Source organism: Dasypus novemcinctus, chromosome 2, assembly GCF_030445035.2.
Source record: "Dasypus novemcinctus isolate mDasNov1 chromosome 2, mDasNov1.1.hap2, whole genome shotgun sequence".
NCBI lineage: Eukaryota > Metazoa > Chordata > Mammalia > Cingulata > Dasypodidae > Dasypus > Dasypus novemcinctus.
In genome coordinates this window covers 133224348-133252052 of record NC_080674.1, presented here as the reverse complement: position 1 = coordinate 133252052, position 27705 = coordinate 133224348, and the positions used below count along the sequence as shown (strand labels likewise).

The 27705-nt window shown below is 39.8% G+C and overlaps 1 protein-coding gene across 2 annotated transcripts in view; it reads left to right on the top strand.

The window, feature by feature from the left end:
- Positions 1 to 26763, top strand: part of ALDH7A1 (aldehyde dehydrogenase 7 family member A1) — a 49073-nt gene extending 22310 nt beyond the window's left edge. The window contains exons 8-18 of one of the 2 annotated variants that reach the window (XM_004448152.5): positions 1688 to 1765; positions 3563 to 3660; positions 8665 to 8706; positions 9466 to 9560; positions 11734 to 11818; positions 13277 to 13383; positions 15123 to 15239; positions 17811 to 17908; positions 18095 to 18168; positions 24932 to 25007; positions 26322 to 26763. In XM_004448152.5, the coding sequence (XP_004448209.3) occupies positions 1688 to 1765; positions 3563 to 3660; positions 8665 to 8706; positions 9466 to 9560; positions 11734 to 11818; positions 13277 to 13383; positions 15123 to 15239; positions 17811 to 17908; positions 18095 to 18168; positions 24932 to 25007; positions 26322 to 26376 (925 nt within the window). In that variant the 3' untranslated portion in view covers positions 26377 to 26763. The remainder of the gene's footprint in view (positions 1 to 1687; positions 1766 to 3562; positions 3661 to 8664; positions 8707 to 9465; positions 9561 to 11733; positions 11819 to 13276; positions 13384 to 15122; positions 15240 to 17810; positions 17909 to 18094; positions 18169 to 24931; positions 25008 to 26321) is intronic. The other variant, XM_071209720.1, reaches the window with a different exon arrangement.
- The last annotated feature ends 942 nt before the right edge of the window (positions 26764 to 27705 follow it).

Below are 27705 nucleotides of genomic sequence, written 5' to 3'. Positions count from 1 at the left end.
ACTGGACAGAGGTGGGGGAAAGGGAGTGTTACCCTGGCTTAAAAGTCAGAATAGCTGATAACAACTGGGTTGGCGTAGCTTTCAGGTGCCCACAAGGGACATGCCGTTTTCAGTCAGTGCATTAAGGAAAGTCCAAAGCATGGCGTCCTGATCAGGTAGTTACAGTCCATCTGCAGTTGACTAGTCAGGGGTCATTTTGTTTTGACTTTACTTTTTTTTTTTTGGCTTTAAACAACAGAAATTTATTATCTCATAGTTCTGGAGAGGAGTCATTTTTATCATGAGCTCTATTGTCTAGGTAACACTTGGACTTTTAGCATGTAACCTGGGGAAACAAAGCTAGAATTCTCAGGCCGTAGGGGAGAGGGTGTTGTTAACCCTTTTACCCATAGAAATAAAGCAAAATCCCTGCCCTTAAAGAGCATATCATCTACTTGTGCAGATAATATACCAAAGTCCCTAGAAAGTATTGTACCATGAGAAATCTGGCTTCAAAAATGCAACTGCAGTACATGATCCTGGATTGCATCCTAGGTTGAAAGGAAAGAAGAAAACAGCTCTAGAGGACATTTTGGGGACAGTTGGGGAACTTTGAATATAGACTTTTTATTAGATAATAGCATATCAATATTAAGTTGTCATTTCTTAGATATGACTTTGGTATCTTTTCTATGGAAGTGGGTATGGCAACTAGATCTTTTTATTTATTTATTTTTAAGATTTTTATTTATTTATTTATTTAATTCCCCCCTCCCCCGGTTGTCTGTTCTCTGTGTCTCTTTGCTGCGTCTTGTTTCTTTGTCCGCTTCTGTTGTCATCAGCCCGCACGGGAAGTGTGGGCGGCGCCATTCCTGGGCAGGCTGCACTTTTTTTCGCACTGGGCGGCTCTCCTTACGGGGTGCACTCCTTGCGCGTGGGGCTCCCCTACGCGGGGGACACCCCTGTGTGGCAGGGCACTCCTTGGGCGCATCAGCACTGCGCATGGGCCAGCTCCACACGGGTCAAGGAGGCCCGGGGCTTGAACCGCGGACCTCCCATGTGGTAGACGGACGCCCTAACCACTGGGCCAAGTCCATTTCCTGACTAGATCTTTTTAAATTTAAATTAAACAAATTAGCAAGTAGTAAGTTGGGATTAGTAATGAGAAAAACCTTTGCTCTTTTGAAAGCTCCAAAGGAACGGAAAAACCCTGATTCTGAGAAAAAAGAATTACTTAAGCCATTCTTACAACTCAGAATGGGATTCTAAAAAGCAGGAATTCATTTTCTTTGTAACAGCGTGATTAAGAAAGCTTTGCCTGGAGGGCTCCCATAGTTCTTGACTGAAATCTTTTGGTGTGAAGCGGATTGACATGGGTCCTGAGCTTCAGGATTCTGCAGGGTAGGTCCAGCTCCTCAGCATATACTCTAGATTTGTTTCATTGTTACCACTTCTCCGAGTACTGCCATGTGGTTGTGTTGAAATCTCTTACTTGCTGAGGGGATTTAAGAGTCTTGTAGAAAAAAAGAGCTCTGCTAATATGTGTTTGAAAACTCCATCTCAAGTATGTGAGGAAAAATCCTGGTCTGAATATTTGAGGGATGGGAGAGTTGAAAAGGAAAGTTGGGTCGCTGAAATTTCTTCATTTTTTCAAAAACTTAAGAGCTTATATTCTTTTCTTACTTAGTAATTACTTTTTTCTTTCTAGGATAATTGCAAAGGTTCTGGAGGACAACAAACTGCCAGGTGCAATTTGTTCCTTGACTTGTGGTGGAGCAGATATTGGGTAAGTTAATAGGCTGAGAGTATATTTCAGTTGAAGGACCCGGGTTGATTACCTTGATTACTATCTTTTCTAGAGAAATAAAACCCCATACAGCTAAGGAGATGAGAATGGTCTTTGGAGTCATTATTATGGACCTCTTTGGGCTCTTGTGTTATTAATGCCTACTATCTATTGGAGGATGAATAAGAACTGTCTTTTTAATTGCCTAGAGCTACTGTTTGTAAGGTGATTTTATATCCTAAAATAGTAAACTGCTGTAATGACAGGTGATCCATGACTTCCTGAAACTTGCAAAACAAAGCTGTGGAATTGTAGTTTAGATCTTACTCACTCCTGAGAACTTTGCCTATTGTCTGAGTTCTTCACCTGATCAAAAAGGAATTCTGAAGCACAGCCTTTTTGATCGGTTGAGATATAATTTGCATACCATAAAAGCCACCCTTTTAAAGTGTACCATTTAGTATATTCACCGGGTTGTGCAACCATTACCACTGTAATTCTAGAATATTTTCATCAGCTCAAAAGGAAAACCCTGGCCCCATTAGCCATCACTTTTCATTCTTCCCTCCTCCATCCTCTGGCAACCAGTAATCTATTAATACTTTCTGCCTCTATGGATTTGCCTATTTTGGGCTATTTCATGTAAATGGAATCATATGATATATGTCCATCTGCGTTTGGCTTCTTTCACATAGTATAATGTCACAGCCTGTTTTTATGAAACTGACAGTAATTGCACTGATGAGAACGGAGGTTAATACCAGCTGAGACTTGGAGTGGTTTCATGGGATTCAAATCTTATAACCCATACCAAGAGTTGGGGGAGAGCAGTATTAAAATGTTAGTCTCCCTCAAACACTTCTACCATGCCACTGTATCTACCAGGCAATCTCAGAAAGGTGCAATGATAAATTATTCTTATTTTTAATGTGAATGAGAAAATATTAGAAAGTACAGCTCCCACATACACAGTACATAGTGAAATATTATCAGAATGTCATTTAAAACATGAGTATTCTATCCTTTGGCCTACTGTATTCTTATATTTTGGGTATCCAGTCCTTTGCATTGGCCTTGGAATAGCTCGAAGAATTGTAGCGGTGGTACCTAGGAGTGCAGTAAAAACCACCCTCAGTATCCATGCTCAAGTTTTCTTTGTTTAACCTGGGGAAGCCTACCTGGGTCATTTCATCAAGCTGTTCCAGCCCTACAATAGACAAATGTAGTGATGGCCCTGCTTGGCTCCCACTGAGTTCTCTCAAGCTCTGAACTGTAAGCAGAGAGGATCAAATCAGTTAGTATCTGGTATGTTTTCCTTAGAAGCATTTGGGAGTCCTAGCACAGCATTTATAAGTCTCCTTTCATGAAAACTACTTTAGGATGTTTCCCTGTAGTCTTATAAGTATTTAATTCTTAAATGAATTATTCAATAGGATAGGAGTATGCAGAATAACTGGAAGGCTCATTCTTTGTGGAAATACAAAGATGACTACAATCATATTATGCAGTCATCTACTCAGTATGGGGAGGACTTTCTTCCTAATTAGCCACTTCCTCTAGGGTGATTTTTATTTTACTGAGAGATCACAGAACAGGTTAGCCTGTTCTGCTGTATGGTTCTACTTGTCAGAAATCTATTTATTTCTCATGAAGGCCTTCCCTTGCTCCCCTGGGATAGCTTTGACGGCCTTTTCAAGAGCCTTTTGAGAGGCCATGTTAGTGTTTTCTTGCTGGGTACGTTTAGAGGCTGCCATTGCTGTGTTTCTCTGCTTGGGTGATGGTGTTTTTTAACCACAGGACAGCAATGGCCAAAGATGAGCGGGTGAACCTGCTGTCCTTCACCGGGAGCACACAGGTGGGAAAACAGGTGTCCCTTATGGTGCAGGAGAGGTTTGGTAAGTATTGGCTTTCTGCTGAGGCTTTTAGTTCCCTGAGAAGTATATAAAACTTGGGGTTTTACCCCATGTTCCTTCCTATAGAGTTTTAAATGTCCAATTAAAAGAAAAGGATGCACTTACTAGTATATTAATATTAAGAAAGTCCCAAATATAAGTAACAATTTGGAAAATAATGCTATTTTCCCTTGAAATGAATTTATTAGGATCTAGCAAATAATATTTAATTCAACCAGATCTGTTTGGCAAATTAAAAAAATAAAAATAAAAATTTAAACAAGGCCACTGAGTATAGGACCTAGAGTGAATGTAGGAAAAAAAACTTAAATCATCTTTTTTCTCATTTAAATATTTCACGTATATATGACTGATAAGGACTATATAGACATAGCTTTGTATACTCTACTTTTTAAGGAGAATGCTTTTGGCTGTTATGCTGAATTTAGATTGTAACCCCACATCAGGTGAGGTTTAACTGGCAAATCTGCTGGCCATTTTGCTTTATAGGCATTGCTTTTAAAAAGCAAACTTATATACAACAAAAAAACTATTAGAGCTAATAAACGAGGTCAGCAAGGTTACAGGATACTAGATCAATATACAAAAATCAATTGTATTTCTATATACTAGCAATGAAAAATCTGAAAATGAAGTTAAGGAAACAGTTCCATTGACTAGCATCAAAAGGAACAAAACACTTAGGAATAAATTTAATAAAAGAAGCATAAGTCTTGCACACACAGGATTATAGAGTATCGTTTAAAGTAATTATAGATTTAAGTAAATGGAAATTCATTCTATTTTCATGGATAACAAGACTTAAGTTGTTAAGAGGGCAGAATTCCTTAAATGATTTCAAAATGGGAAGCGGACAAAATGGGAAGCAGACTTGGCCCAGTGGATAGGGCGCCCGTCTACCACATGGGAGGTCCACGGTTCAAACGCCAGGCTTCCTTGACCCATGTGGAGATGGCCCACGTGCAGTGCTGATGCGCGCAAGGAGTGCCGTGCCACACAGGGGTGCCCCCCACGTATGGGAGACCCTTGGCAAGGAGTACGCCCTGTAAGGAGAGCCGCCCAGCGCGAAAGAAAGTGCAGCCTGCCCAGGAATGGCGCCGCACACACAGAGAGTTGACGCAGCAAGATGACACAACAAAAAGAAACACAGATTCCCGTGCCACTGACAACAGAAGTGGACAAAAAGAACACCCAGCAAATGGACACAGAGAACATACAACTGGGGCAGGGTGGGGGAGGGGAGAGAAATAAATAAAATAAATCTTTAAAAAAAAAAAAAAGAAACTTTGGGGAAAAAAAGATTCAGTACAATCTCTATTGGAACAGGTATTTTTCTGTTGTTTTGTTTTTGTTTTTAAGCAGTTGATAAACTGACCCTAAAATTCATATGGAAGTGCTGTGTATCCAGGATAGCCAAAACAATCTTGGGGGGAAAAAAACAAAAACAGACTTACTCCAAAGCTACAGTAATCAAGACAGTGTGGTGCTGGTATGAAGATAGGCATATAGACCAATGGCATAAAACTGAGAGGTCAGATATAAGCCCTTACATTTATGGCCAATTGATTTCTGCCCCCCCCCCAATTGATTTTTGCCAAGGCATTTCAATAGGGGTAAGATTAGTCTGTAAACAAACGGAGCTAGGACAATTGGATACTAATACGCAAAAGAATAAAGTTGGATCCCTCCTTCACACCATACACGAAAATTAAACCCAAAATGGATCAAAGACATAAGTGTAAAACTAAAATTACAAAATTCTTAGAAGAAATACTAGGAGTAAATCTTTGTAACCTTAAGTTAGGTAATGGATTCTTAGATATGACACCAAAAGCACAAACTACAAAAGAAAACTAGATAAACTGGATGTAATAAAAATTAAAAACTTTAAAGAATGCCATCAAAGAAGTGAAAGACAGCCTACAGAATGGGAGAAATTCTGTAGGTCTACAAAATTGCAGATCATACCTATCTGCATATACTCTATATCCAGAGTATATAAAGAACTCTTACAGTGCAACAATAAAAAGACCAATAACCCGACTGAAAATGGGCAAAGAATTTATTAGAGATAGACATTTCTCCCAATAAGTACAAGTGGCCAAAAGGAAAGGGAAAGATGTTCAACATCATTAGTCCCCATCTTTATAGGAACAGGTTAAATCTCTTCATCCTTCTCCCTTTCCCTTCTTAGTCAAAACAGTGATATGTTGTTCTCAAGTAAGACCATGTATTTTAGTCTGCCAAAGGGGTGCTGATACATAGTACCAGAAATCTGTTGGCTTTTATAAAAGATATTTATTTGGGTTCAAAGCATACGGCCCTAAGTTACAAGGCCCTAAGAGTCCACCTCAGGATTGTTTTCTCACTAGAGTCAATTGCTATGTGTTGAAGCAAGATGGTTGCTGATCCCTGCGAGTGTTTATCCTTACACTCTTTCAGCTACAGACTGACATTGGGCTTGTTTCGTTCCGGGCCTGCTCAGCTGCTCTGTTCTCTTCAGTTGCAAACTATCGGGTGAATGGCTCTTCTCTTCCCTGGGGCCCCAGATGAAAAATGACAGAGCTCTCTTTCTTCCCCTGTGTCATCTTGAGGGAGTGTCCATTTATATCAGCCGGTCAAGGGGGTGGGAACTCAACCTGAGTCCCGCCTTACTGACTTGATTGGATCAAAGCCCTAATCTTAACAGGTAACTTAATCAAGACATATCAGCTGGATCTAAGGCAATCAAAGGGTATCACACCCAGAAGAATAGTTTACAAACATACTCTTTCTCTTTTGGGGATTCATAAAATAATCTCAAACTGTCACCATAAATTGGATCGATGATTTTTTTCCTTTACTTTTTAAAGAATAATTTTATTTATTTATTCCCCTATCCCCATCCCCTCATTTGCACTTGCTATCTGGTCTCTGTGACTGTTTGTTGTATGCTCATCTTCTTTTTAGGAGGCGCCAGAAACGGAACCTGGGACCTCCCATGTGGGAAGGAGGTGCCCATTCATTTGAGTCACCTCCACTACCTGCTTGTTGTATTCTCTCGTTGTGTTTCCTTGTTGTGTCTCTCCATTGTATCATCTTGTTGAGTCAGCTTGCTGTACCTGCCTGTCGTGATAGCTCTCTGTCTTGCTCATTGTCTTTAGAAGGCACAAGAAACTAAACCCAGGACCTCCCGTGTGGTAGGCGAGCACCCAACTGCTTGAGCCACATCTGCTTCCTGTCCTTTAATTTTTTTATTTGAGAAGTTGTAAGTTTATAGAAAAACCATGCAGAAAATACAGAGTTCCCAAATATACCCCCTTCATGCACACAGATTTCTGTATCATTAACATTTTGCATTAGTGGGGTACCTTTGTTAGAATTGATGAAAAATATTATAATTATATTGTTAACTGTAGTCCATAGTTTATCTTAAGGTTCACTGTTTGTGTTAATCAGTCCTATGGGTTTTTTTTTTTAAGATTTTATTTATTTATTTCTCTCCCCTTCCCTCCTACCCCTCCACCCCAGTTGTCTATTCTCTGTGTCTATTTGCTGTGTTGTCTTTGTTCACTTCTGTTGTTGTCAGCAGCTCGGGAATCTGTTTCTTTTTGTTGCGTCATCTTGTTGTGTCAGCTCTCCATGTGGGCAGCATCATTCTTAGGCAGGCTGTACTTTCTTTCACGCTGGGCGGCTCTCCTTATGGGGCAAACTCCTTGCGCGTGGGGCTCCCCTACGCAGGGGACACCCCTGCGTTGCATGGTACTCCTTCCGCATATAGCGCTGTGCATGGGCCAGCTGCACACGGGTCAAGGAGGCCCAGGGTTTGAACCGCAGACCTCCCGTGTGGTAGATGGATGCCCTAACCACTGGGCCAAGTCTGCTTCCCAGTCCTATGGTTTTTTAAAAAGGTTTTATTCTGGTAATATATATATACAACCTAAAATTTTCCCTTTTAACTGCATTTTAATACATAATTCAGTGGTGTTAATTACATTTACAATTATGTGATACCCCAAATGGAAATTCTTTACCAATTAAGTATTAATGCCCCATTCCCTACCTGTATTCTAGTTTCTGACTCTATTAATTTTCTTATTCTGATTATTCAAATCAGTGAAATCATACAATATTTGTCCTTTTATGTCTGGCTCATTTTACCAAACAAGATGTCTTCAAGGCTCTTCCATATTGTCACATGTATCAGAACCTTGTTCCTTTTCATGGGCACTTAATGGGCACTTGGTTTACTCTCATCTTTTGGCGATTGTGAATAATGCCTTTATGAACACTGATATGCAAACATCTCTTTGAATCTTTGCTTTCAGTTATTTGGGTATATACCTAGAAATGGGATTGCTGGGCCATATGGTAGTTTTATACTTTACTTTCTGAGGAACTGTCAAACTGTCTTCCACAATGACTATTCCATTTTACATTCTTACCACCAATGAATGTGTTTCTGTTTCTTCACATTCTCTCCAACACTTAATTTTCCATTTTTTAATAGCCATCTTAGTGGGTGTGAAATGGTATCTTACTGTGGCTTTTTTGTTTTGTTTTGTTTTGTTTTGTTTTGTTTTATTTTAATTAGGTATCGGGGATTGAACCCAGGACCTCATACATGGGAAGCAGGCACTCAACCAATGAGTCATACAGGCTCCCCTCTCATTGTGGTTTGATTTGTAGTTCTTTAATGGATGATGATGTTGAGCATCTTTTCACCTACTTATACTGGCCATTTGTATAATTCATATATATATTGCATAGATTGAAGATGTTGTGTCTTTACCACCAAATAATTCAGAGAAGAACAAGGATATTCTCTGATACAATTCTAGTAAAATTATCAAAATTAGGAAATTTGCCATTGATGCACTACCCATACTACTTTTTAAATCAAAGTAAGTTTTTTAAAAGTTTGGGATAGGCTATACTTTGAGACCATCTAACAGTGTGCATTAAATACTGAAGTAGGCATTAATTTGTGTTTATTTATTTTTACAGGGAGAAGTTTGTTAGAGCTTGGAGGCAACAATGCTATTATTGGTAAGGCTGGTCTCTCTTTGTTTTGCTTTGTTTTCCATTCAAAGTATCTTCATAGCCAGTGTGACTATATGGAACTTGTTTACGAGCGTGTCCTTTAATGTGTTCAGACATTCTATGTTGTGTGTGCCTGAGACCTAAGTCCCATGTTTAGGAATTTCCCTGTGAGTCAGGTCATAAATGTGTTTTGAAGGCAGAGATAATTGAAAAGGAAAACTGTTCATGTGTGGAATATAGTACCTGAGGCCTAGAACCTGTGTGTGAGGCTTCCATTGTAGTGCAACACTCTTTCTTTGTTGGTTTTCCTTTGCTTGTTTTCTGAATACAAGCCACATTTTCTATAGATTAAGTAAATCTTATGCGGCTTGCTGATCCTTTTGATTGCAAAAACATTCATTGTCTTTAGTGGCATATGAGGACCAAGAGCCTCAGTTTGCATCTGTACTTGGGCAAAGACCATAGAGCTTATTGCTCTGTTCTCATAGAAAGTGTGATTTTCTCTTAAAGAATATATGTCACTGCAATCTTAACATGCTTCTCTTACAGGGGTAGTTACTTTTTTTTAAAGGAGGTACCAGTGATTGAATTCAGGACCTCGTGCATGGGCAGCAGGCTCTCACCCACTGAGCTACACCTGCTCCCCAGGGGTAGTTTTGATGTTCACTGACTATACTTTCCAAAAGCATCATTGTATACCCGTTAGTGAATACCTTGTCTTCCTACTTTGCCACACTGATGGGTGTGTGTTTGTGCTTCTCTAAGCTTTTGAGGATGCAGACCTCAGCTTAGTCGTTCCATCAGCTCTCTTTGCGGCCGTGGGGACAGCTGGCCAGAGGTGTACTACTGCAAGGCGGCTGGTGAGTGTGTCTGAGTAGGAAAATGAGATTGTCCTGCTCTTAAAATGCCACGGTTTAACAAATTCTGCTATTAGTGAAGTGTCATAGATACACTGCTAGAAAAACATAATTCCTAGATATGATTGGTAGCTATGTGGCCCTATAGTTTGTTTTTTTAAGATTGATTTATTTATTTCTCCCCCCTCCCTCCATTGTCTGCTCTCTGTGTCCGTTTCCTGTGTGTTCTTCTGTGTCTGCTTGTGTTCTCATTAGGTGGCTCCGGGGAACCAATCTGGGTCCTTCCAGAGTGGGAGAGAGGTGATCATTGTCTTGTGCCACCTCAGCTCCTTGGTCTGCTGTGTCTCTTATTGTCTCTCCTCTGTGTCTCTTTGTTGTGTCATCTTGCTACACCATCTCTCTGCGTGGGGCATCACTCCTGTGTGGAGCCTGCACTCTGCATAGGCCAGCTTGTCACATGGGCCAGCTTGCTTTCACCAGGAGGCCCTGGGTATCGAACCCTGGGCCTTCTACATGGTAGACAGGACCCCAATTGCTTGAGTCACACCCACTTCCCCCTGCTATTCTTTTTTCCTGGCAGATGTTGTTAATCGACCAGTACTCCACCCCCCTCACCTTTGAATTTACTCCTAGAACAATATGGACAAAGTCACTCTGAGAATAAAACAAGCTAAAATTTTTTTAAATTAGAAAACTATTAGATAAAATGATAGCCTTCACTTTTATGTAAAAATATTTTATGTAGTAAAACATTTGAAAGATTTTAATTTTGGACATCTTAATTCACGTCTTAGATTTGACTTGGTGTGACATCGTTTAGAGAAAAGCAGATGTCTGTATCTGTGTGTTTTGTCTGCAAATATACAGTCTGCATACATATATATGACAGATTAATTTTAAGTGTCTATAAGGAGATGTGATATAGCGCCATACTTAGATTTAGCTGGATTTCAGTTTGATTTTCATGGCTGTTTTATGGAATTGAAAAACTGTGTGGCTAACAGTCAAGGTTTGACTAGGTGTGATATTTGTCTGCATTTGCCATATTTTATTATTGAAGTTGATTTTTCTTCTTGTGTTTAATAAAAACAGTTGAAAGTTGAATTACTCTCCAGCATTATGAACAAATTCCTTACGAGTAAAATTAACAATCTAAATTAATTGAATAATAGAAAATAAGAACAATTCCGTCTTTACCTTTCCCATACCTATCATAGTTATTTTTTCCTGTTGTACAAGTGAAAATCAGCCTTTGTTTTGACATTACTCACTTGCAATTCTCAAATAATCTATGATACGATGTTCATAAAGTGTTTCAAACTGATTAAATTTGTTCACCTCAAGCATTTATTCCATTAAAGCTAAGAAGAAAACACGAATGCTCCAAAAGATTGTGTACCCTTCATCACATGGTAATATATGAAATGACTTGAAAGCCGAGCATTTCTCTATTCAGCCAGCATTTATTTTTCCTTTGTGTCTTGGAGTAAATATACATAGCCATGGCTTTATAGTTAGTGTTAAAATTAGCAGATACTATTGGTCATTGTCCAAATTGATTTGCTGTATGTGAGGAAAAAAAAGAAAACGTTCTGAACTACAGACCTCTTCCTGACCAGTTTTCATCTGTTCAGCACGTGGAGACCCACCCAGTTGGGTGCTTTGGCACAAGTTCACCTCTACCACTGAGAACATAACACAGAGCTCCCATCCTCCCCACAGGGAATCCAAGTGTCGTCCTCACTTAATGAAGACCTAAGAGCCTGTGGTTGCACAGCCGTGGTGGACTTGACCAAACCATTGTGGTTTCTGTTCACTGTAACTCTCACAGATATATTCTGGGACAAGTGTACTTGAAGTTCTCTGCTAATTAAGAAGTCAGGTGCTTTAGAACAGAAACAGGAATAGTTGACTTGTGAAACTTAGCCACATAGATCCTTGGAAATATAATAAAAACATTGCTTATGATTTTATTCTGTCATCTACCTAGAGGCGATTACTGTCTTCATGACAGTTCATATTAAATTAGGCATTACCTCATTTTTAAAAACATTTGCTTATGTTTTCAGAAATCACATGATAACTATTAATCAGAACTGTTAAGAAAAATTATACATTGCTAAAAACCTTGTATATTGATTTTACTTTTCCCTTGAATGTTTCTTTTTTTCCTTAGTTTTTACATGAAAGCATCCATGATGAAGCTGTAAATAAACTTAAAAAGGCCTATGCACAGATCCGTGTCGGGAACCCATGGGACTGTGAGTATCTGGTTCTGTGTTCAAAAATTTTCCCTTTTGACAGCTGGTGATAACAAGTGTTTCTAATCTCCTAAAACCTGATGCCCCACCCCCGAGGAGCCTGAGGGCATTCAAAACTGAATATTGGGCATTTGGGAAGTCACATTTTGCTCTCCTAGGATAGCAGCCTCAGTGCTTCATGTGAGCTGGTGAGTAAGCCTGGAAAATCTCATCCACAGACTACTGTTGAGATGGGCTGAGGTTTGACTGTTTTTCCTTCTTTCCTGCTATTACCCTGCTCCTAACTATCTCCTTCCTCTAATAGAGGGCTATAAGAGACCCCTAACTCATTTGCCTGCTTCTACTTTAGCCTTCTACAGTAACCAGAGTGACTTTTAAAAATGTATTTAAATAATTCACTCTCCTGCTTAAAACTCTCTAGTGATTTCCCATTGCTCTGAGCCTTCTTTAGCAGGCTCACCAGCCTCGTGACCCCTGACCTATGCCTCCTTCCCTGCCTACCTTCCAACCTCTTTCTATGCCACTTGCCCCCTTGCCCTCTCAACGCCAGCTGTTCCAGCCTTCTTTCAGGGCTCCACGCACTCCAGCCTCCGTCCCACTCGTTCTCTGTGGGGATGCCTTCTAGCCAGCTTTCCCCATGACCGGCTCCTTTTTATCTTTTGGCTCTCAGCTAAAATGCGGTCTCCTCACAGATGACTACCTAAATCTTCTTCCTCGATCACTGGGTCATTTTCTTTTTTTCTTCTCTGTTTTCTTTTAAGTGTTAGATTAAAAAAATATGAGGTCCCCATCTACCCCCACCCCACTCCTTCCACATCAACAACCTCTTCCATCATCGCGGCACATCCACTGCACCTGGCAAATACATTCTAGAGCACCGCCGCACCACATGGACAGTGGTCGACATTGTAGTCTACACTCTCCCCCAGTCCATCCAGTGGGCCATGAGTCATTTTTAAAGCTCTGGTTTCTGGGAGCTGTAACATAGGGTGGTATTGATCTCTCCTCATTAAATTGGAGAGGAGCTGTTCATGTGAAGTTCTTTAGAATGATCACAATGTCCTAAATTAGATACATGGTAATAAAGAAATTGTTCCTAGACTTTTAATCCAGTGGTCTGATTGTTGATGGCCATTCTTCTAAATCAGCAAACAGGTTTGGCCCACCTCTTCATTCTGAAAATAAAGTTTTGATAGAACACAGCCACGTTCATTTACATAGTATCTGTAGTTATTTTTGGGCTACAACAACAGAGTTGAATTGTTGTGACAGAGACCACATATGTCACTTAAACCTAAAATATTGACTATCTGGCCCTTTATAGGAAAAGATTGCAGACTCCTGCTTTAAACTGAAAGGATATATAAAGGGATTGGTCTGTATATGGGAAAACAGTTAGAATATAATAATAAAATGATGCCATTTAGTGCAAAATGAGCATTCCTTTTCTCTCTGCAGCTAATGTTCTCTATGGGCCACTCCACACCAAACAGGCAGTGAACATGTTCCTTGGAGCAGTGGAAGAAGCAAAGAAAGAAGGTGGCATAGTGGTCTATGGTGGCAAGGTAATGAAAATTGTCTGAGATCCATAGTAAGGGCTTTTTCACTTCCTTTCCCTTAGACACTAGCAAGGATTTACCATCCTTCTTCTCCCCATCCCATTGTACTACATGAAAGACATGGAACGTTTCTGGAAGGACACACAAACTCGTAGCCATGATTCCCTTTAAATTGGTCCCTAGGAATTTGTACAGAAAGGAGACATCCTTTCCCTGGTATAGTAAAAGAAAGACTTTGTATTCAGATAAATTAGGATCCGTACTTACTGATTATTTGAAAAAGCCAATTAAGTCAGGAATCATTTTTTTAAAATCATAAACATTTTATTTTAATTTAACACATAATTACATTTATTTGTGATTCTTTTGATGTACTGCCAAGGCGTTTTCTTCATGTATGATTGGAACATTTTGTCTTCTTTCTTGGATAAACTCTACCTTACCTATAATTTTATATCTACAATTTATAATTTCATACTCTTTAAAATGCACTGAGAACTGAGTCTCTTGCAGAGCAATCTGAAAGCAGAATCTTTTGGACTTTAAAATTCTCCACTCCCTCTACAGTTTTGTTTTGTTTTGTTTTTAAAATTTATTTATTTATTTCTCTCCCCTTCCTCCCCACCCCGGTTGTCTGTTCTCTGTGTCTATTTGCTGCGTCTTCTTTGTCTGCTTCTGTTGTTGTCAGAGGCACAGGAATCTGTGTTTCTTTTTGTGGCATTTCTTCATGTGGGCGGCGCCATTCTTAGGCAGGCTGCACTTTCTTTCGTGCTGGGCGGCTCTCCTTATGGGGCACACTCCCTGCGCGTGGGGCTCCCTACACGGGGACACCCCTGCATTGCAGGGCATTTCTTGCACACATCAGCACTGCACATGGGCCAGCTCCACATGGGTCAAGAAGGCCTGGGGTTTGAACCGTGGACCTCCCATGTGGTAGATGGACGCCCTAACCACTGGGCCAAGTCTGCCGCCATACAGTGTTTTTTACCAGTGACACACTCACATCTAATTGGACAGCTGTGTGTGTTTTTGTTACTCATGTTTGGAGTTTTTTCCAAAGTACTAAACTTAATATTTATAGAAATAGCTCTTTCTCTTCCACTTTGTGTAATATTTAAGTCACGTAATGCACTGTGGCATTACAATAAAAATACAGCTGGCATGTACAGAATTGGAAGTAAATACAGTTGACTCTTGGTAAATATACAGCTCAAAGAGTGAGAGCCAGATTACAGAGGCACACTAGAGAGTCAGCCATCAGCCAAGGCAGATGGGTGTGGGTGTCAGAATATTTTATAGAAGAAAAGGCAAGTGTTAGTTAAATAGAAATGAACTAGTAACTTGGTTACATGGAGGCTGATTAAGAGAGCTTCTACAATACATACTTTTGGAGCTTTTGATTTTTGTACAAGGGGTTGTTTAAAATAAAAACCACAGTAACTGCATTTTTTTCAGTTTAACTTTGTTGTGATACATGACTTTCCACCCGACTCTTCCTTTTTTTATTTTTCTCTGACCAGCTTAGTTGGAACCAATAAGAGGAAGAGTTAATTTTCATTCGTGATGGGAAGTTATTTTGGAGAAGTAATTCACCTAATAAACAATGCTTATCTTTTTCTCATAAGTATAAGCAAAAATCGTGTCCCGAATACTATAAAACAAAATGCTTTGATTGGTTTTTGTGGGGGGTTTTCTTTTTGTTTCTCTGTTTTAGTGATTGTTTTTATTTAATTTCTCTACTTCAGGTTATGGATCGCCCTGGAAATTACGTAGAACCGACAATTGTGACAGGTCTTGCCCACAGTGCGTCCATTGCTCACAGAGAGACTTTTGCTCCAATTCTTTATGTCTTTAAATTCAAGGTAGAAACTGATTGTCTCTCCTTCCTCTCGCCTAATGTTGAATCAAATGAGAAGAAAAAATGAAAGTGTATTAAATTTTACTTGATTGGCCTGTAGGGAGGTTTTTAGAAAGCCACTGATGAATAGAAATTTGGGGGTTAAGGCTAAAATATGATGATATGACCGCTGTAAAACTAGAAAGCATGTCAAGCCAGGGGAACCCAGACGGGAGAGGACCAGTGTTGTAATTTATGGAGAATTCGGTCCTCATCTCTTGTATCCATACCTCTGGACTGTGTGGGCCATAAGGACAACTTACAGACCAACGATATGAGAAAATGGGGGTGGGAGGTGGATGTGAGGACCTCCAATAAGCCCTGCATTAGAGGACAGGCTGTGGAGGTTTTAACATATGACCATAACTAGAGGGTCTCAGGCCCACAGAAAGGCCCTACTCTGACCAGCACATATTTAGGATTGGTTTTGGCACTATAGAAATTAGGGTTTGAATGTGTCATGTTTAACAGTTAAAGGATAATGACAGTTGCACTGTTGCAACTGTATGGTTGCATTGTATTTATTTTTTAAATTATTATAAACTATTTTTAGAGGTTTTAGATTACAGAAAAGTTACATCAAAAATATCTGAGAGAGAAGTGGATATATAGCTCAAGCAATTGAGTTCCCGCTTATCACATGGAGGGCCCTAATATGGTTCCCAATACCTCCTAAAGAAGACGGTGAGCTGGTGTGACAGGCAGGCATGGCAGGCTGATGCAACAAGAGACACAAGAGGAAAAACTAATGTGAGACACAACAAAGTGGGGAACAGAGGTGGCTCAAGTGATAAGGCACCTCCCTCCCATATTGGAGGTCCCAGCTTCTGTTCCTGGTGCCTCCTAAAGAAATAAGGAAGACGAACAGTCGAAGCAAGTGCAAACAGAGAGGGTGGGGAGAAAAAAATAAATGCACCTTTGGATGAAAGTATATGGGAGAGGAGTGGGTGTAGCTCAGTGCCTGCTTTGAATGTACAAGGTTCTAGGTTCAATCCCCAGTACCCACTTAAAAAAATATATATATATATATATATAAGGGATTCCCATATTCCTCCCCCCACCCAGACATATATACATTTCCGTCTATTATTCACATCTTACATTACTGAGGTGCATTTGTTACAGTTGATGAACTAAATTGAAGCACTTCTAATCAAGTTCTGTAGTTAATGGTTTACCCGTTGCTCTGAACAGTTTTATAGGCTTTGACAAATGTATAATGGCCTGTATCTGTCATTGCAGTGTCATACAGAACAATTACAGTGTCCTAAAAATGCCCTGTGTTCCACCCATTCCACCTTTCTTCTCCCCTCTGAACCTCTAGTAACCACTGTCTTTATATCAATGTTACATGTTCTTCCATTACCACATGATAATAACTACTATAACAATAAATCTACCTTGGTCGATGATTACCCCCCAGTCCCTCTTAATGTTTGTTCATTATTCAGTGTTGAGGAATTTGAGATGATGTGTGCTCTGACTGCTTTGGATTGAGAGGGGTCTTAGATATTATGGGGTAGATGGAAGAAACTGTTTGCTTGCAGTTTTTTGGGATGGGGCTTGTCCATCATTAATTTATGGAGAATTCGTTTTCCTGGGCAAGTCTGAAGAATTGGAGAGTAGGTTTTAGCCACAACTCTGCTGGGATTCAGGGCTCAATGGCATATGAACAGTCCAAAGATTTAAATCTCTGAGGCATATATTTAATGGGTATAATGATAATTATAGGTTCAAATAAAAGGGGTAGAAGAATCACGAGTTTATAAATAAGTCTCTCTGTTATATTAGGGAACTAGATTATCAGATATTCCCAAATAGGGCTTGCTGAAGAGGTGTTGGTTTTTTGCAGCTACATGCCTTACCTATAGCATCCAGATGTTCCTGAAGCCCTCCGGAGCACTTTTATTTTGAGGTTTTGTTCACTGTTGCAGTTAGTTGAAATCTGCCTGACAACTGCATTTAAGCATAACCTCCAGAATGACTTCCCAACTTTGCAATCTATTAGCCATAAAAACTTTTTTATTTCATGTGTCTCCCTTTTGGTCAAGGTCTTTTTGCACATGAATTGCTGGTTGGCACTTGGTATTAATCCCTCAGGGCCAGGGAGGCTCATCCCCAGGAGTCATGCCCAATATCAGGCAGGGGCAGAGGGGTGGTAGATAGTTTATTTGCTGAGTTTGGCTTAGAGAGGCTGTGCTGGGCTTCAGTTGCCTTACTTGTAAAATGGGGGCAATATAGACCTTTCTCCTAGGGTAAGGATTAAATAAGTGAATGCATAAAAAGTGCTTAGATCAGTGATTGGCACTTGGTAAAGTCTGTAAATATTAGCATCCTATATAGTAGCAGGAATGGAAGAATCTTTGTTTCTCAGTAAAGTACAATTAGGGAATAAAGTTACAAAACATAGGACAATCATAGAATTGATAAAAGGACAACTTTTGGGTGCTTTTTGTGCATTGAAATTCTGATACATCTCATGAAGTTTCATGTCACTGAACTTTGACTTAACAGCTTCCAATGTTTGTCCTTGTAGAATGAAGAAGAGGTCTTTGCATGGAATAATGAAGTGAAACAGGGACTTTCAAGTAGCATCTTTACCAAGGATTTGGGCAGAATCTTCCGCTGGCTTGGGTATATCTTTGTCAATTTTGAAGATTTTTTTTAGGTTTTATTTGTGTAATGAATGGACTTAACAAAAGGTAAAGGAAACTATGTAGTTGAAAATCCATTTTCAGCATCAAGTCTTAAGTTTTTGTTGATTTGGGCTTTTTAATTTCCTGTACATTGCTCTCAGCATGCCTCTGTTTTTATACACAGACCGAAAGGATCAGACTGTGGCATTGTAAATGTGAATATTCCAACAAGTGGGGCCGAGATAGGAGGTGCATTTGGTATGTACAGAATCATTTCTTCTTTTCCATGTTGGGAGGCAAAGGAAAAGTAGTAGAAGAATTTGACCAAGAAACTGAAACACTGCTTATGTTCTGAAATAATAATCTTATTTAATCTATCATGTCCAAGAGAGCATATATTCCATATTCAAAGTTGCTGCCCAGGGTCCTGCATTTTATCCTCAGATGCAGCATCACGTAAGAGCAGGGGCACTTTATCTGAGCTATGTGAACCCCTGACATGGTGGTGACCTCTGTTTTGGGGGGAGAGGGTCCAAGACCTGAGAAAGTTAAGAACTGCTGCTTTAAAGCCAGAAAGCTTCACCAGAAATATCTGTGTTTTCTTTGTAAAACAGGCATAGTAAATGTTAAACATTATTTTTACTAGAAAAAATAGTTTTATTTTTTCACTGGACCCTATTTCTGTTTTCTCTTATTTTTAAATTTAAGCATTAAGAACTTAAAATTTATTAACTTAAAAAAACTTCCCAAAAATTTTATGAATTTTGCTTAATATAAAAGTGATCCAAAATATTGTGAGAACAGATTACCTTGTTTTTTTTTTAAATATATATATTTTATTTCCCCTCCCCCCCGTGGTTTTTTTTGCTCTCTGTGTCCATTTGCTGTGTGTTCTTCTGTGTCTGTATTTATTTATTTCATTTCCCCTCCCCCCCTTGTGGCTTGCTTACTGTCTGCTCTCTGTGTCAATTCGCTGTGCACTCTTCTGTGTTTTTACTTGTCTCCCTTTTTTGTTGCATCACCTTGCTGAGTTGGGCTCTCCGCTACGTGCAGGCGAGCTTGCCTTCACAAGGAGGCCCCGGGACATGAACCCAGGGCCTCCCATATGGTAGACAGGAGCCCAACTGATTGAGCCACAGCCACTTCCCACCTCGTTGTCGTTTTATTATAGAAGCAAAACAAACATGCATCAATACCTATAAAAGTTTAAATAATTAGTGGCATTCTAATTATCTTTTTAAACCGAACAGTGCAGTTACACTTCTACTGTTCATTGTGCTGACTTGAACTAAAGCTTCCTGTTCAACCCCTCATGAGCCCTGCCTTTCACTCTGCAGTTGCCTGAAAGCATGAGTATATACCTGCTCCTCCTCTGGGTCTTTTATCCCTGTTTTCAGCCCTTGTCTGCTTTCTCCAGTCAACTTTTTCATTTAAGCTTTCAAAATTTTAAAGTTTTGAAAAAGGCTTATAATGGAAAGATCAGTCCCATCCACACTTTCCTCTTTCTTACCTAGAGACAAAATTACCTTCAGACTTTTCTTACCACAAGATTAAAATTAATTTACCTTTGAATTTACCTCAGTTTTTCTTAATAGTGTACTTTAACTGCTATCTCTTGATTTCTAAACTTTAGACATTCTCTGTTGACCTTCTATTAGGAACAATTAGCCTTCTTAAACCCTCCTTTTCCCTATATCTTCCCAATATTATATAATATCTCATGGAGTAAGGTCCAGAGGAAACCAGTCCTAGCTTCCAAGAGTCCTCTCCCAATGGAGTCAAAAAGTACATGCTTAATTCCTCTAATAACAGATTGTGACAAGTATGAAATACTGTCTTCCAGGAAAGGTCATAGAGACTGCTTTCATTGGGAGCTGGTCATATAGGCATCCTGAGCCTAGCAAATTCCAAAATATCTAGATTCCCAGAAGGAAAGCAGGTGTTCAGAATAAACCCCATTGTACAAAAAGAGTTGAGACTCAGTTTTATTTTGGGGAAGTTTGATATTATTGTAGGGAACTGTTTACCACTCATGTTCCCCGGTGCCAGCCAAGGGCAGCCTTGCTAGCAGGCCTTATGTCTTAACTCTTCTATACAGTTTGTAATGATTTTTTTCCTTAGAATTTTGTAAACATTACTCATTTGTCTTAATGGTTTCTGTATTGCTCTTGAGGAATCCAGTCCATTTTGATTTCTGGTTCTTTTTTCCTCCTCTCAAAATTTTTGGATCTACTATTTATAGCTGATGTTTTGAAATTTCACAATCATATGCCTCAGTGGAGATCTTCAAACATTTTTTTTGTTGTTGGATAATCACTTGGCCAGTCCTTTGAATCTCTTTTTTCATTACAGCTTCACCTGATATAATTCACTTACCTTAGAGTTCACCCTTTAAAGTATAAATTCAGTGGTTTTTTAGAATATTCAAAGTTGTGATTCCATCACCACTGTTAAATGGTCCTTTGGATATTGGGACTCATTTTCAGTTCTGGGACGTTTTTGCTATTTTTCTTTTGTTTTGGCAGTATTTCTTGGGTATTTTTTTTTTCCTATTTCAATTTCAATTTCTCTATTTCAATTTCTAGAAGTCATCTCTCAAAGATTAACTGATTTTATTATCTTTCTTTCTTACTTCCCATCTCTTTATACTTTTTGTTCTTTTTTATGGGAGATTCCCTCAACATTTTTCTTCTAATGTTTCTGTTGAGGTTTTTTTCCCCTTCTGCTATCATTATTAGAAAGTAGTACCAAGACTTATTTCTTTTACATTGTTGGCACACTTTTTTTTTTTTAAGATTTATTTTTTATTTATTTCTCTTCCCTCCCCCCCCCCCAGTTGTCTGCTTTCTGTGTCCATTTGCTGTGCGATCTTCTGTGCTCACTTGTATTCTTGTCCACGGCACCTGGAATCTGTGTCTTGTTTTGTTGCATCATCTTGCTGCGTCAGCTCTCTGTGTGTGCGGTGCCACTCTTCGGCAGCCTGCACTTTTTTCACACTAGGCAGCTCTCCTTATGAGGCGCACTTCTTGCACGTGGGGCTCCCCTACATGGGGGACATCTCTCGGATGGCACGGCACTCCTTGCGTGCATCAGCACTGCGCATGGGCCAGCTCCACATGGGTCAAGGAGGCCCAGGGTTTGAACCTTGGACCTCCCATGTGGTAGGCAGACGCCCTATCTGTTGGGCCAAATCCACTTCCCTGTTGGCACACTTTTAAATAATATCCTTTTCTTGTTTTATGGAATCATTGTCTTCTCTTTATTTCTCTAAGGACATTAGTATAGTATTTAAAATATTTTATTATAAAATCAGTACTTGTAAGCATATGTATAGAAATTAGTATATATAGATAAGTATAAATTAGAAAATAAGACGTCAACTGTCCAGAGGTTTCTATCCTTAACACTTAGTCTAAAATAAAGTGGGTTTCTTTCTTTTAAGATTTTCTTCTGCTTTCTGATATGTTTCAATTTCCTTAGTTCCTTTTCTTTTGTTTTCTTGTTGTTGTTGTTGTTTTGTTTGTTTTTTGTTTTTTTGAGGTACGAGGCCAGGGATTGAACCAGAGATCTCGTATGTGGGAAACTGGTGCTCAACCACTGAGCCACATTCACTCCCCTGAGTTGTTTTTTTTAATGTTTTGCTCCTTGTTTTTTTTGTTTTCATTTTTAGGAGGACCGAGAACTAAACCCGGGATCTCTTGTGTGGGAAGCAGGCACTCAACCACTTGAGCCATATCTGCCCCCTCTTTTGTTTTCTTTTTACAGATTTTATTTATTTATTTATATTTCTCTCCCCCCTCCCCAGTTGTCTGCTCTCTGTTTCCATTCACTGTGTGCTCTTCTGTGACTGCTTCTATCCTTATCAGTGGCACCAGGAATCTGTGTTTCTTTTTGTTGTGTCATCTTGTTCTGTCAGCTCTCCGTGTGTGAGGCGCCATTCTTGGGCAGGCTGCACTTTCTTTTGTGCTGGGCGGCTCTCCTTACAGGGCGCACTCCTTGCGCATGGGGCTCCCCTATGCGGGAGATACCCCTGTGTGGCACAGCACTCCTTGCGTGCATTAGCGCTGCACATGGGCCAGCTCCACACAGGTCAAGGAGACCTGGGGTTTGAACCGCGGACCTCCCATATGGTAGATGGATTCCCTATCCATTGGGCCAAGTCTACTTCCCTCTTTTGTTTTCTTATTTCCTTTTTTTCTGTTTGTTTGGGTCTCTTTTACTTACTTAATTTACATATTTACTTGCATGTTCACTTATTTATTCACATACCTGGGGAATATTGGCTGTCAATTCATGTTTAGGATGAGACTCAAAAGCTGATCAGCATCTCTATATGGGTGGGTGGCCTTTGTTGAATGGGGGGTGTATTAGTCAGCCAAAGGAATATTGAGACAAAGTGCCAGAAATATGTTGGCTTTTATCCAAGGGTATTTATTTGAGGTAGAAGCTTACAGTTACCAGGGCATAAAGCCAAAGTGACCTCCGTCAGCAAAGTCTGTTGCCACATGTTGGAGTAAGATGGCTGCCTACATCTGCAAGGTTCAGGCTTTCTCTTCCTCTTGAGGCCCCGTGGTTCCAGCTTCTTCCAATGTCAGCTCTAGGCTGGGATAAGTCTCATCTCTCTCTCCAGGGCTCATTTCTCCCCAGGCTCAGCTGCTCTGCTCTCTTCACAAGGCCAGCTGAAGACTATCAAGTTAATAGCTTGTCTCTCTTCCTGGGGCCTCCACTCTGTCTAATGGAGCCTTCTCTTTCTTCTTATATCTGCTTCTCTGTGTGCTTACTTCCCGGGTCTCCTAACTCTGCCTTGTCATTTTCTCTGTGAGTCGCCACCCACAAAGGAGGCAGGGACTCAACTACTGACGTGGCCCAATCAAAGCCTTAATCATAATTTAAGCAAGTAAGAGTGAAACCTCTGAATCCAAGCCAATCTAATATGCCCAGCAAAACAGACCAGTTTATAAACATAATCCAGTGTCTATTTCTGGAATTCATAAATAATACCAAACTGCTACAGGGGGCTTCACCATGAGGTGATTGGATGGAAACCTGGCCTTTTTTTGTTATGGGGCTTCCAACTAAGATGTTTTTTCAGAGAAATACCTTTCAGATGCCTGCAGGGAATATGAAAGTTTGCCTGCCAGGATTCAAGGAGTTGGAAACAGGAAGAAGCCTGGGGAGTGCTCACTGTTTTGTACACATGTTTACTGAATCGTACTGTTTAGGTCTGCCCTGTTACTCCTGCCCTCTACTACATCTGTCATTCCTGAGCTCAGAACTTTTTTTGTTTACTTCTCCATCCGATCCACTTTTATTTCCTGTTGGGATGGTAGTCACCTATAGAGTAATAACTGTTCCGCCTGTAAATTGCTAACAAATCCCTGTTTTCAGCCCCATGCTTCCCTTCTGCTTCCTGGGGTAACTGCAGCTACGGTCTCATTCCTGGGCCTCTCTGTACTTCTATGAGAGAGGCATCTTGCTTCTCCCAGACACCTCCTCTGCAGGCTTTTGGATTCCATCTTTGTTCTTAGCTGAATCACTTGGCATTCTCCACCTGCTTCCTGAATTCATGTGTTGTAATTTAGGGATACAGATACTTCGTTGTTTCATCACGGAGTAGTGATATTTCTGTATCTTATTCTTTTAGTTTTAAACTCCTTTTTGTAGTAACAGATACAACTCAAAATTTCCCTTTTTAACTACTTTCAAGTGTAATTCAATAGTATTAATTATATTCAGAATGTTGTGCTACCATCACCAATATCCATTACCCTAACTCTTTCATCACCTCAAACAGAAACTCTATACCCATTAAGCACCCCACCCTGACCCTGGCCCCTGGTTACCTATAATCTAAGATCAAACAATATTTGTCTATTTGTCTTTTTTGTGTTTGGCTTATTTCATTCACCATGATGTCTTCAAGGGTAATCCATGTTGTAGTATGCATTAGAACTTGATTCCTTTTTATAGCTGAATAATACAGCATGTGTATATCACATTTTGTGGATCCATTCATCTATTGATGGACATTTGGGTTGTTTCCACCTTTTGACTGTTGTGAATAATGCTTCTATAAACATTGGCATACAAATATCTGTTTGCATCCCTGCCTTCAGTTCTTCTGGGTGTATACCAAGAAGTAGAAATGCTGGGTCATATGGTAATTCTATTTCTAACTTGCTGAGGAACTGCCAAACTGATTTCCACAGTGAGTACACTATTTTATAGTGCCACCAGTAATAAATAAAGATTCCTATTTTTCTACATTCTCATCAACACTTACTCTTTTCTATTTTTTTTTAATAGTAGCCATCCTAGTGGATGTGAAGTGGTACCTCATGGTTTTCATTTGCATTTCCCTGATGACCAATGATGTTGAACTTCTTTTCATTGTGGTGACTTTTGAGATAGGGGATAAAGTCATTACTCCATCATCTTAAATCTAGAAGTCCTTTTACTCTTAGTACTCAACATATGCTGCTTTGTAGATAAGACTTCTGCTTCGGGCCTTTCGGTCAACCATAACAATCAACCAAGCTGCTTCTGTAGTCTCTAGTCTGTCCCTGCCTCACAAAACATACATATGCATAGTGCCTTTCACGAGGAGGCACTCAAGAATCAGTGAGTGATGAAGACAGTGGCAGAGGTTCATGAGGAAATCCTGTGGGCTGCGTGTACCTGGGGAAAAGTGAATATAGTTACTGTCAGGGAAGGTCTGGCTTTGTTTCGTTTTTGTTTTTTTTTTTAAACTTCATTTTTCAGAGTAGTTACAGGTTCACAGAAAAATCATGCAAACAGTAGAGAGTTCCCATGTCCCCTGCCCGACACACAGTTTTCTCTATTAACACTTAATACTGTGTAAGTGGAGGTACCAATATATTATTAACTGAAGTTCATAGTTTACATTAGGGCTCACTCTTTTCTGGACTCCTTTTAATATCTTCATTTCAATGATATGGAGTAGGAGACCACACAGAAAGAAACTGCTCCAAAGATGTGAAATCATTTTCTGTTTCTTCAGGAGGTGAAAAGCACACTGGTGGTGGCAGGGAATCTGGGAGTGATGCCTGGAAACAGTACATGAGAAGATCTACTTGGTAAGAAAGAGACTTTCGGAGGATGGAGTTTGGGCTGAAAGCCATTGGGAAAATGCTTTTATACTCTTTACTTTCTGCACTTGATTTTATTTTTCTGTCATTCCACAGCAGTCTCCCCAAAGAACCCATTTTGTGCTGTTTTCCTACCCTTCTCATCCAACTTCAGCTAGTGCCCAGTGTCTGACTAGGAAAGTATCTAGTTTGTGTTTATATTCAGGAGATGGCATAAGAGCAAGATACTTGTACGTCAACCAGCAGGAGAAAGTAGAAGGAACTGCCCCTTTAACTTTCTCCTTGGGTGCAGTTAGCACCCAAGCTATGGGAGACGGAGGGGGAAGAAGAAGGTGTACAGGCCTGGCTCATCAGCTGGGGAGTGCCGACTCTAGAGTAGTGAGCATGACCCTTGAAAGTGGAATAGCTCATTCTCCCTGTGCTTGAATGGCTGGCTAGGGAGCCTGCTTCCAGGAGATGCTGACTAGGAGTTGTTCCTTTGACTTTTATTCTGTTTTCCCTTCCCCTTGGGAAGAAATGCCTTTTACCCAAGTATAATAAAACAGTATGTGGAGTCAGGCTCATGCAGTGTCCTGCTGTAGAAAGAAGGCTGGGTAAGGAGTCAAGAGACACATCCCATTTGCTGCTTCTCACCAGCTTTGTAACCTCCGGTGGGTTTCTCAGCTTTGATGCCTTGTAGCCTCAGCTATTTTAGCTCTGTCAGGACTTTCTCTGGTTCCTTTGAGGTGCTGTGGCTTATTAAGTCTCAAGTTCATGCACATTCTTTGCCTGCTTCCTGCTCTTCAAAGTCATATATGTGCCTTTTCCTTTTCTTCTGAACTTGAGCTCTAGAGTGACAAAATTTAACTGTGGCCTTTCTGATTTTAATGGGGATACTTTTCCTCTCAGGAGAAAAACCAGGTGACTAGTTAATGGGGAAACTTATTTTCTAAGTTACTTATTTCTGTCAAAATGAAAATACCTGTATTTTTTTATAATTCAATACAAGTTACTGAGAGAGAGAAAGTTACAGTCCCTATATTCTTGTGCCCTGCTCAGATAACAGGTGTAAAATGTGTTTTTCCAACAAATATATTTGTTGCTCACTCTCTTTCCTTCCTTCCTTCTTTTTCTTTTTTTTTCTTTTATTGTAAAAATGATTCTATACTTATATTGTTTTATATCCTAATTTTTTTTCTTCACTTGTAACTTGGCCATTTTACCTCATTAACATATAACGATCTATATTTTTAATGGCATGAAAATATTCTTTACTATGTATGTACTATCATTCATTTAATTTTGTTTACTTTTTCCCTCTAGTACTATCAACTACAGTAAGGACCTTCCTCTGGCTCAAGGAATCAAGTTTCAGTAAAGATGTTTTAGATTCGTATTACTTCAAGTCCTGTAGGCATTCTTGCAGCTTTTCTTCTGAAGAAGACAAAGAAATTAAGATTTGCCCTGAATAAATTTATCATTTTGAATGTGACAGTGCCTAATTCCCTCTCCCCATGAGGCCCTGAACTAAATCAAGAGACTCATTTTTTAAAAATAGAAATAAAATTGTCCCAACATAGGATTTTATTTTTATGTCATTGGTTGTAATTCATGGTTTTTGTAAAGTTTATGATTATATTCTATTAGAAAACAAAAACATTTCAGCTCACGTAGAAATTTGGAAATATCCAGAAGAGAGTAGACAAGAAAATAGAGATGTACTCGGTAGTTGTAGGAACATCTAAATAAAGGATCTTTGTGGCAAGTGTTGATTACCCTTGTCTGGCATGTATTGGAAAGGATGTGATTGAAAGGTAGTAAAATCCCTTTTATCCAGAGGACCACAGCACAATATTCATCTGGAATAGTTTCCTGTATTTAAAACAACTAAGGGTATTCATCGTCACTTACAGCAACTCTTGCTCGTGATGGCCTGGTGTCACCATGGAAGAGACTGGTGGGATACATGTAGATTTTGCATCTGCCTTGGGACTGGCCACCTGCCTGGAACTCTGAGGCAGAAACTGCTTGTGCTACACTCTATTCAAAGTGCATCTGAGTTGCTTGTGTCTTCTTCAGACCATTTCCTTTTGCTGTTCATATTCTGTAGCTGCCCTTGGATTTGTTCCGAGAGAACAGTGTGCATGGCAGTGCGCATGGCAGTTTTTACTCGCAGTGAACTGAGGAAAGTTTCCTTTGCCAAGTCTTACTCTTTCTCATTGAGAAACTGCCTAGGAGCCTTTGGACAGATTGAGCCCATGGCCCCCTGTTGAGCTCACCCTGACCTTTGGAGTTCTTTCTCCCTGGCAGTCTACTTTCCCCCCACTGGATAGCAGCCACCACCACCCTACACCCCCCATTCCTGCCAAATTGGATCAGGGCAGAAGCCTACAGAAAAAGATGAAATTTGTAGACTACCTGATGCACTGGAATATGTGGAGAGATTTGGACAACTGGGTTAAGTTATGACACAGAGAAGTAAACAATTGAATTAAAAACTAGACAGTTATAAACTTATCATGGAAAGAAAGGTGTTCATAATATATTCCATGACCGAGCTGCAAATAGTGTTTTCTTAGGCAGGCTGACATCATTGAATATTAAGTCAAATACTGATCTGTGGAGAGGATGTTGGCAGGAAGAAGGCAGGGGTGAAGGTAAGTGAAAATTATTTTCTGGAAAGTATAATGGAAAGATAATACCTAAA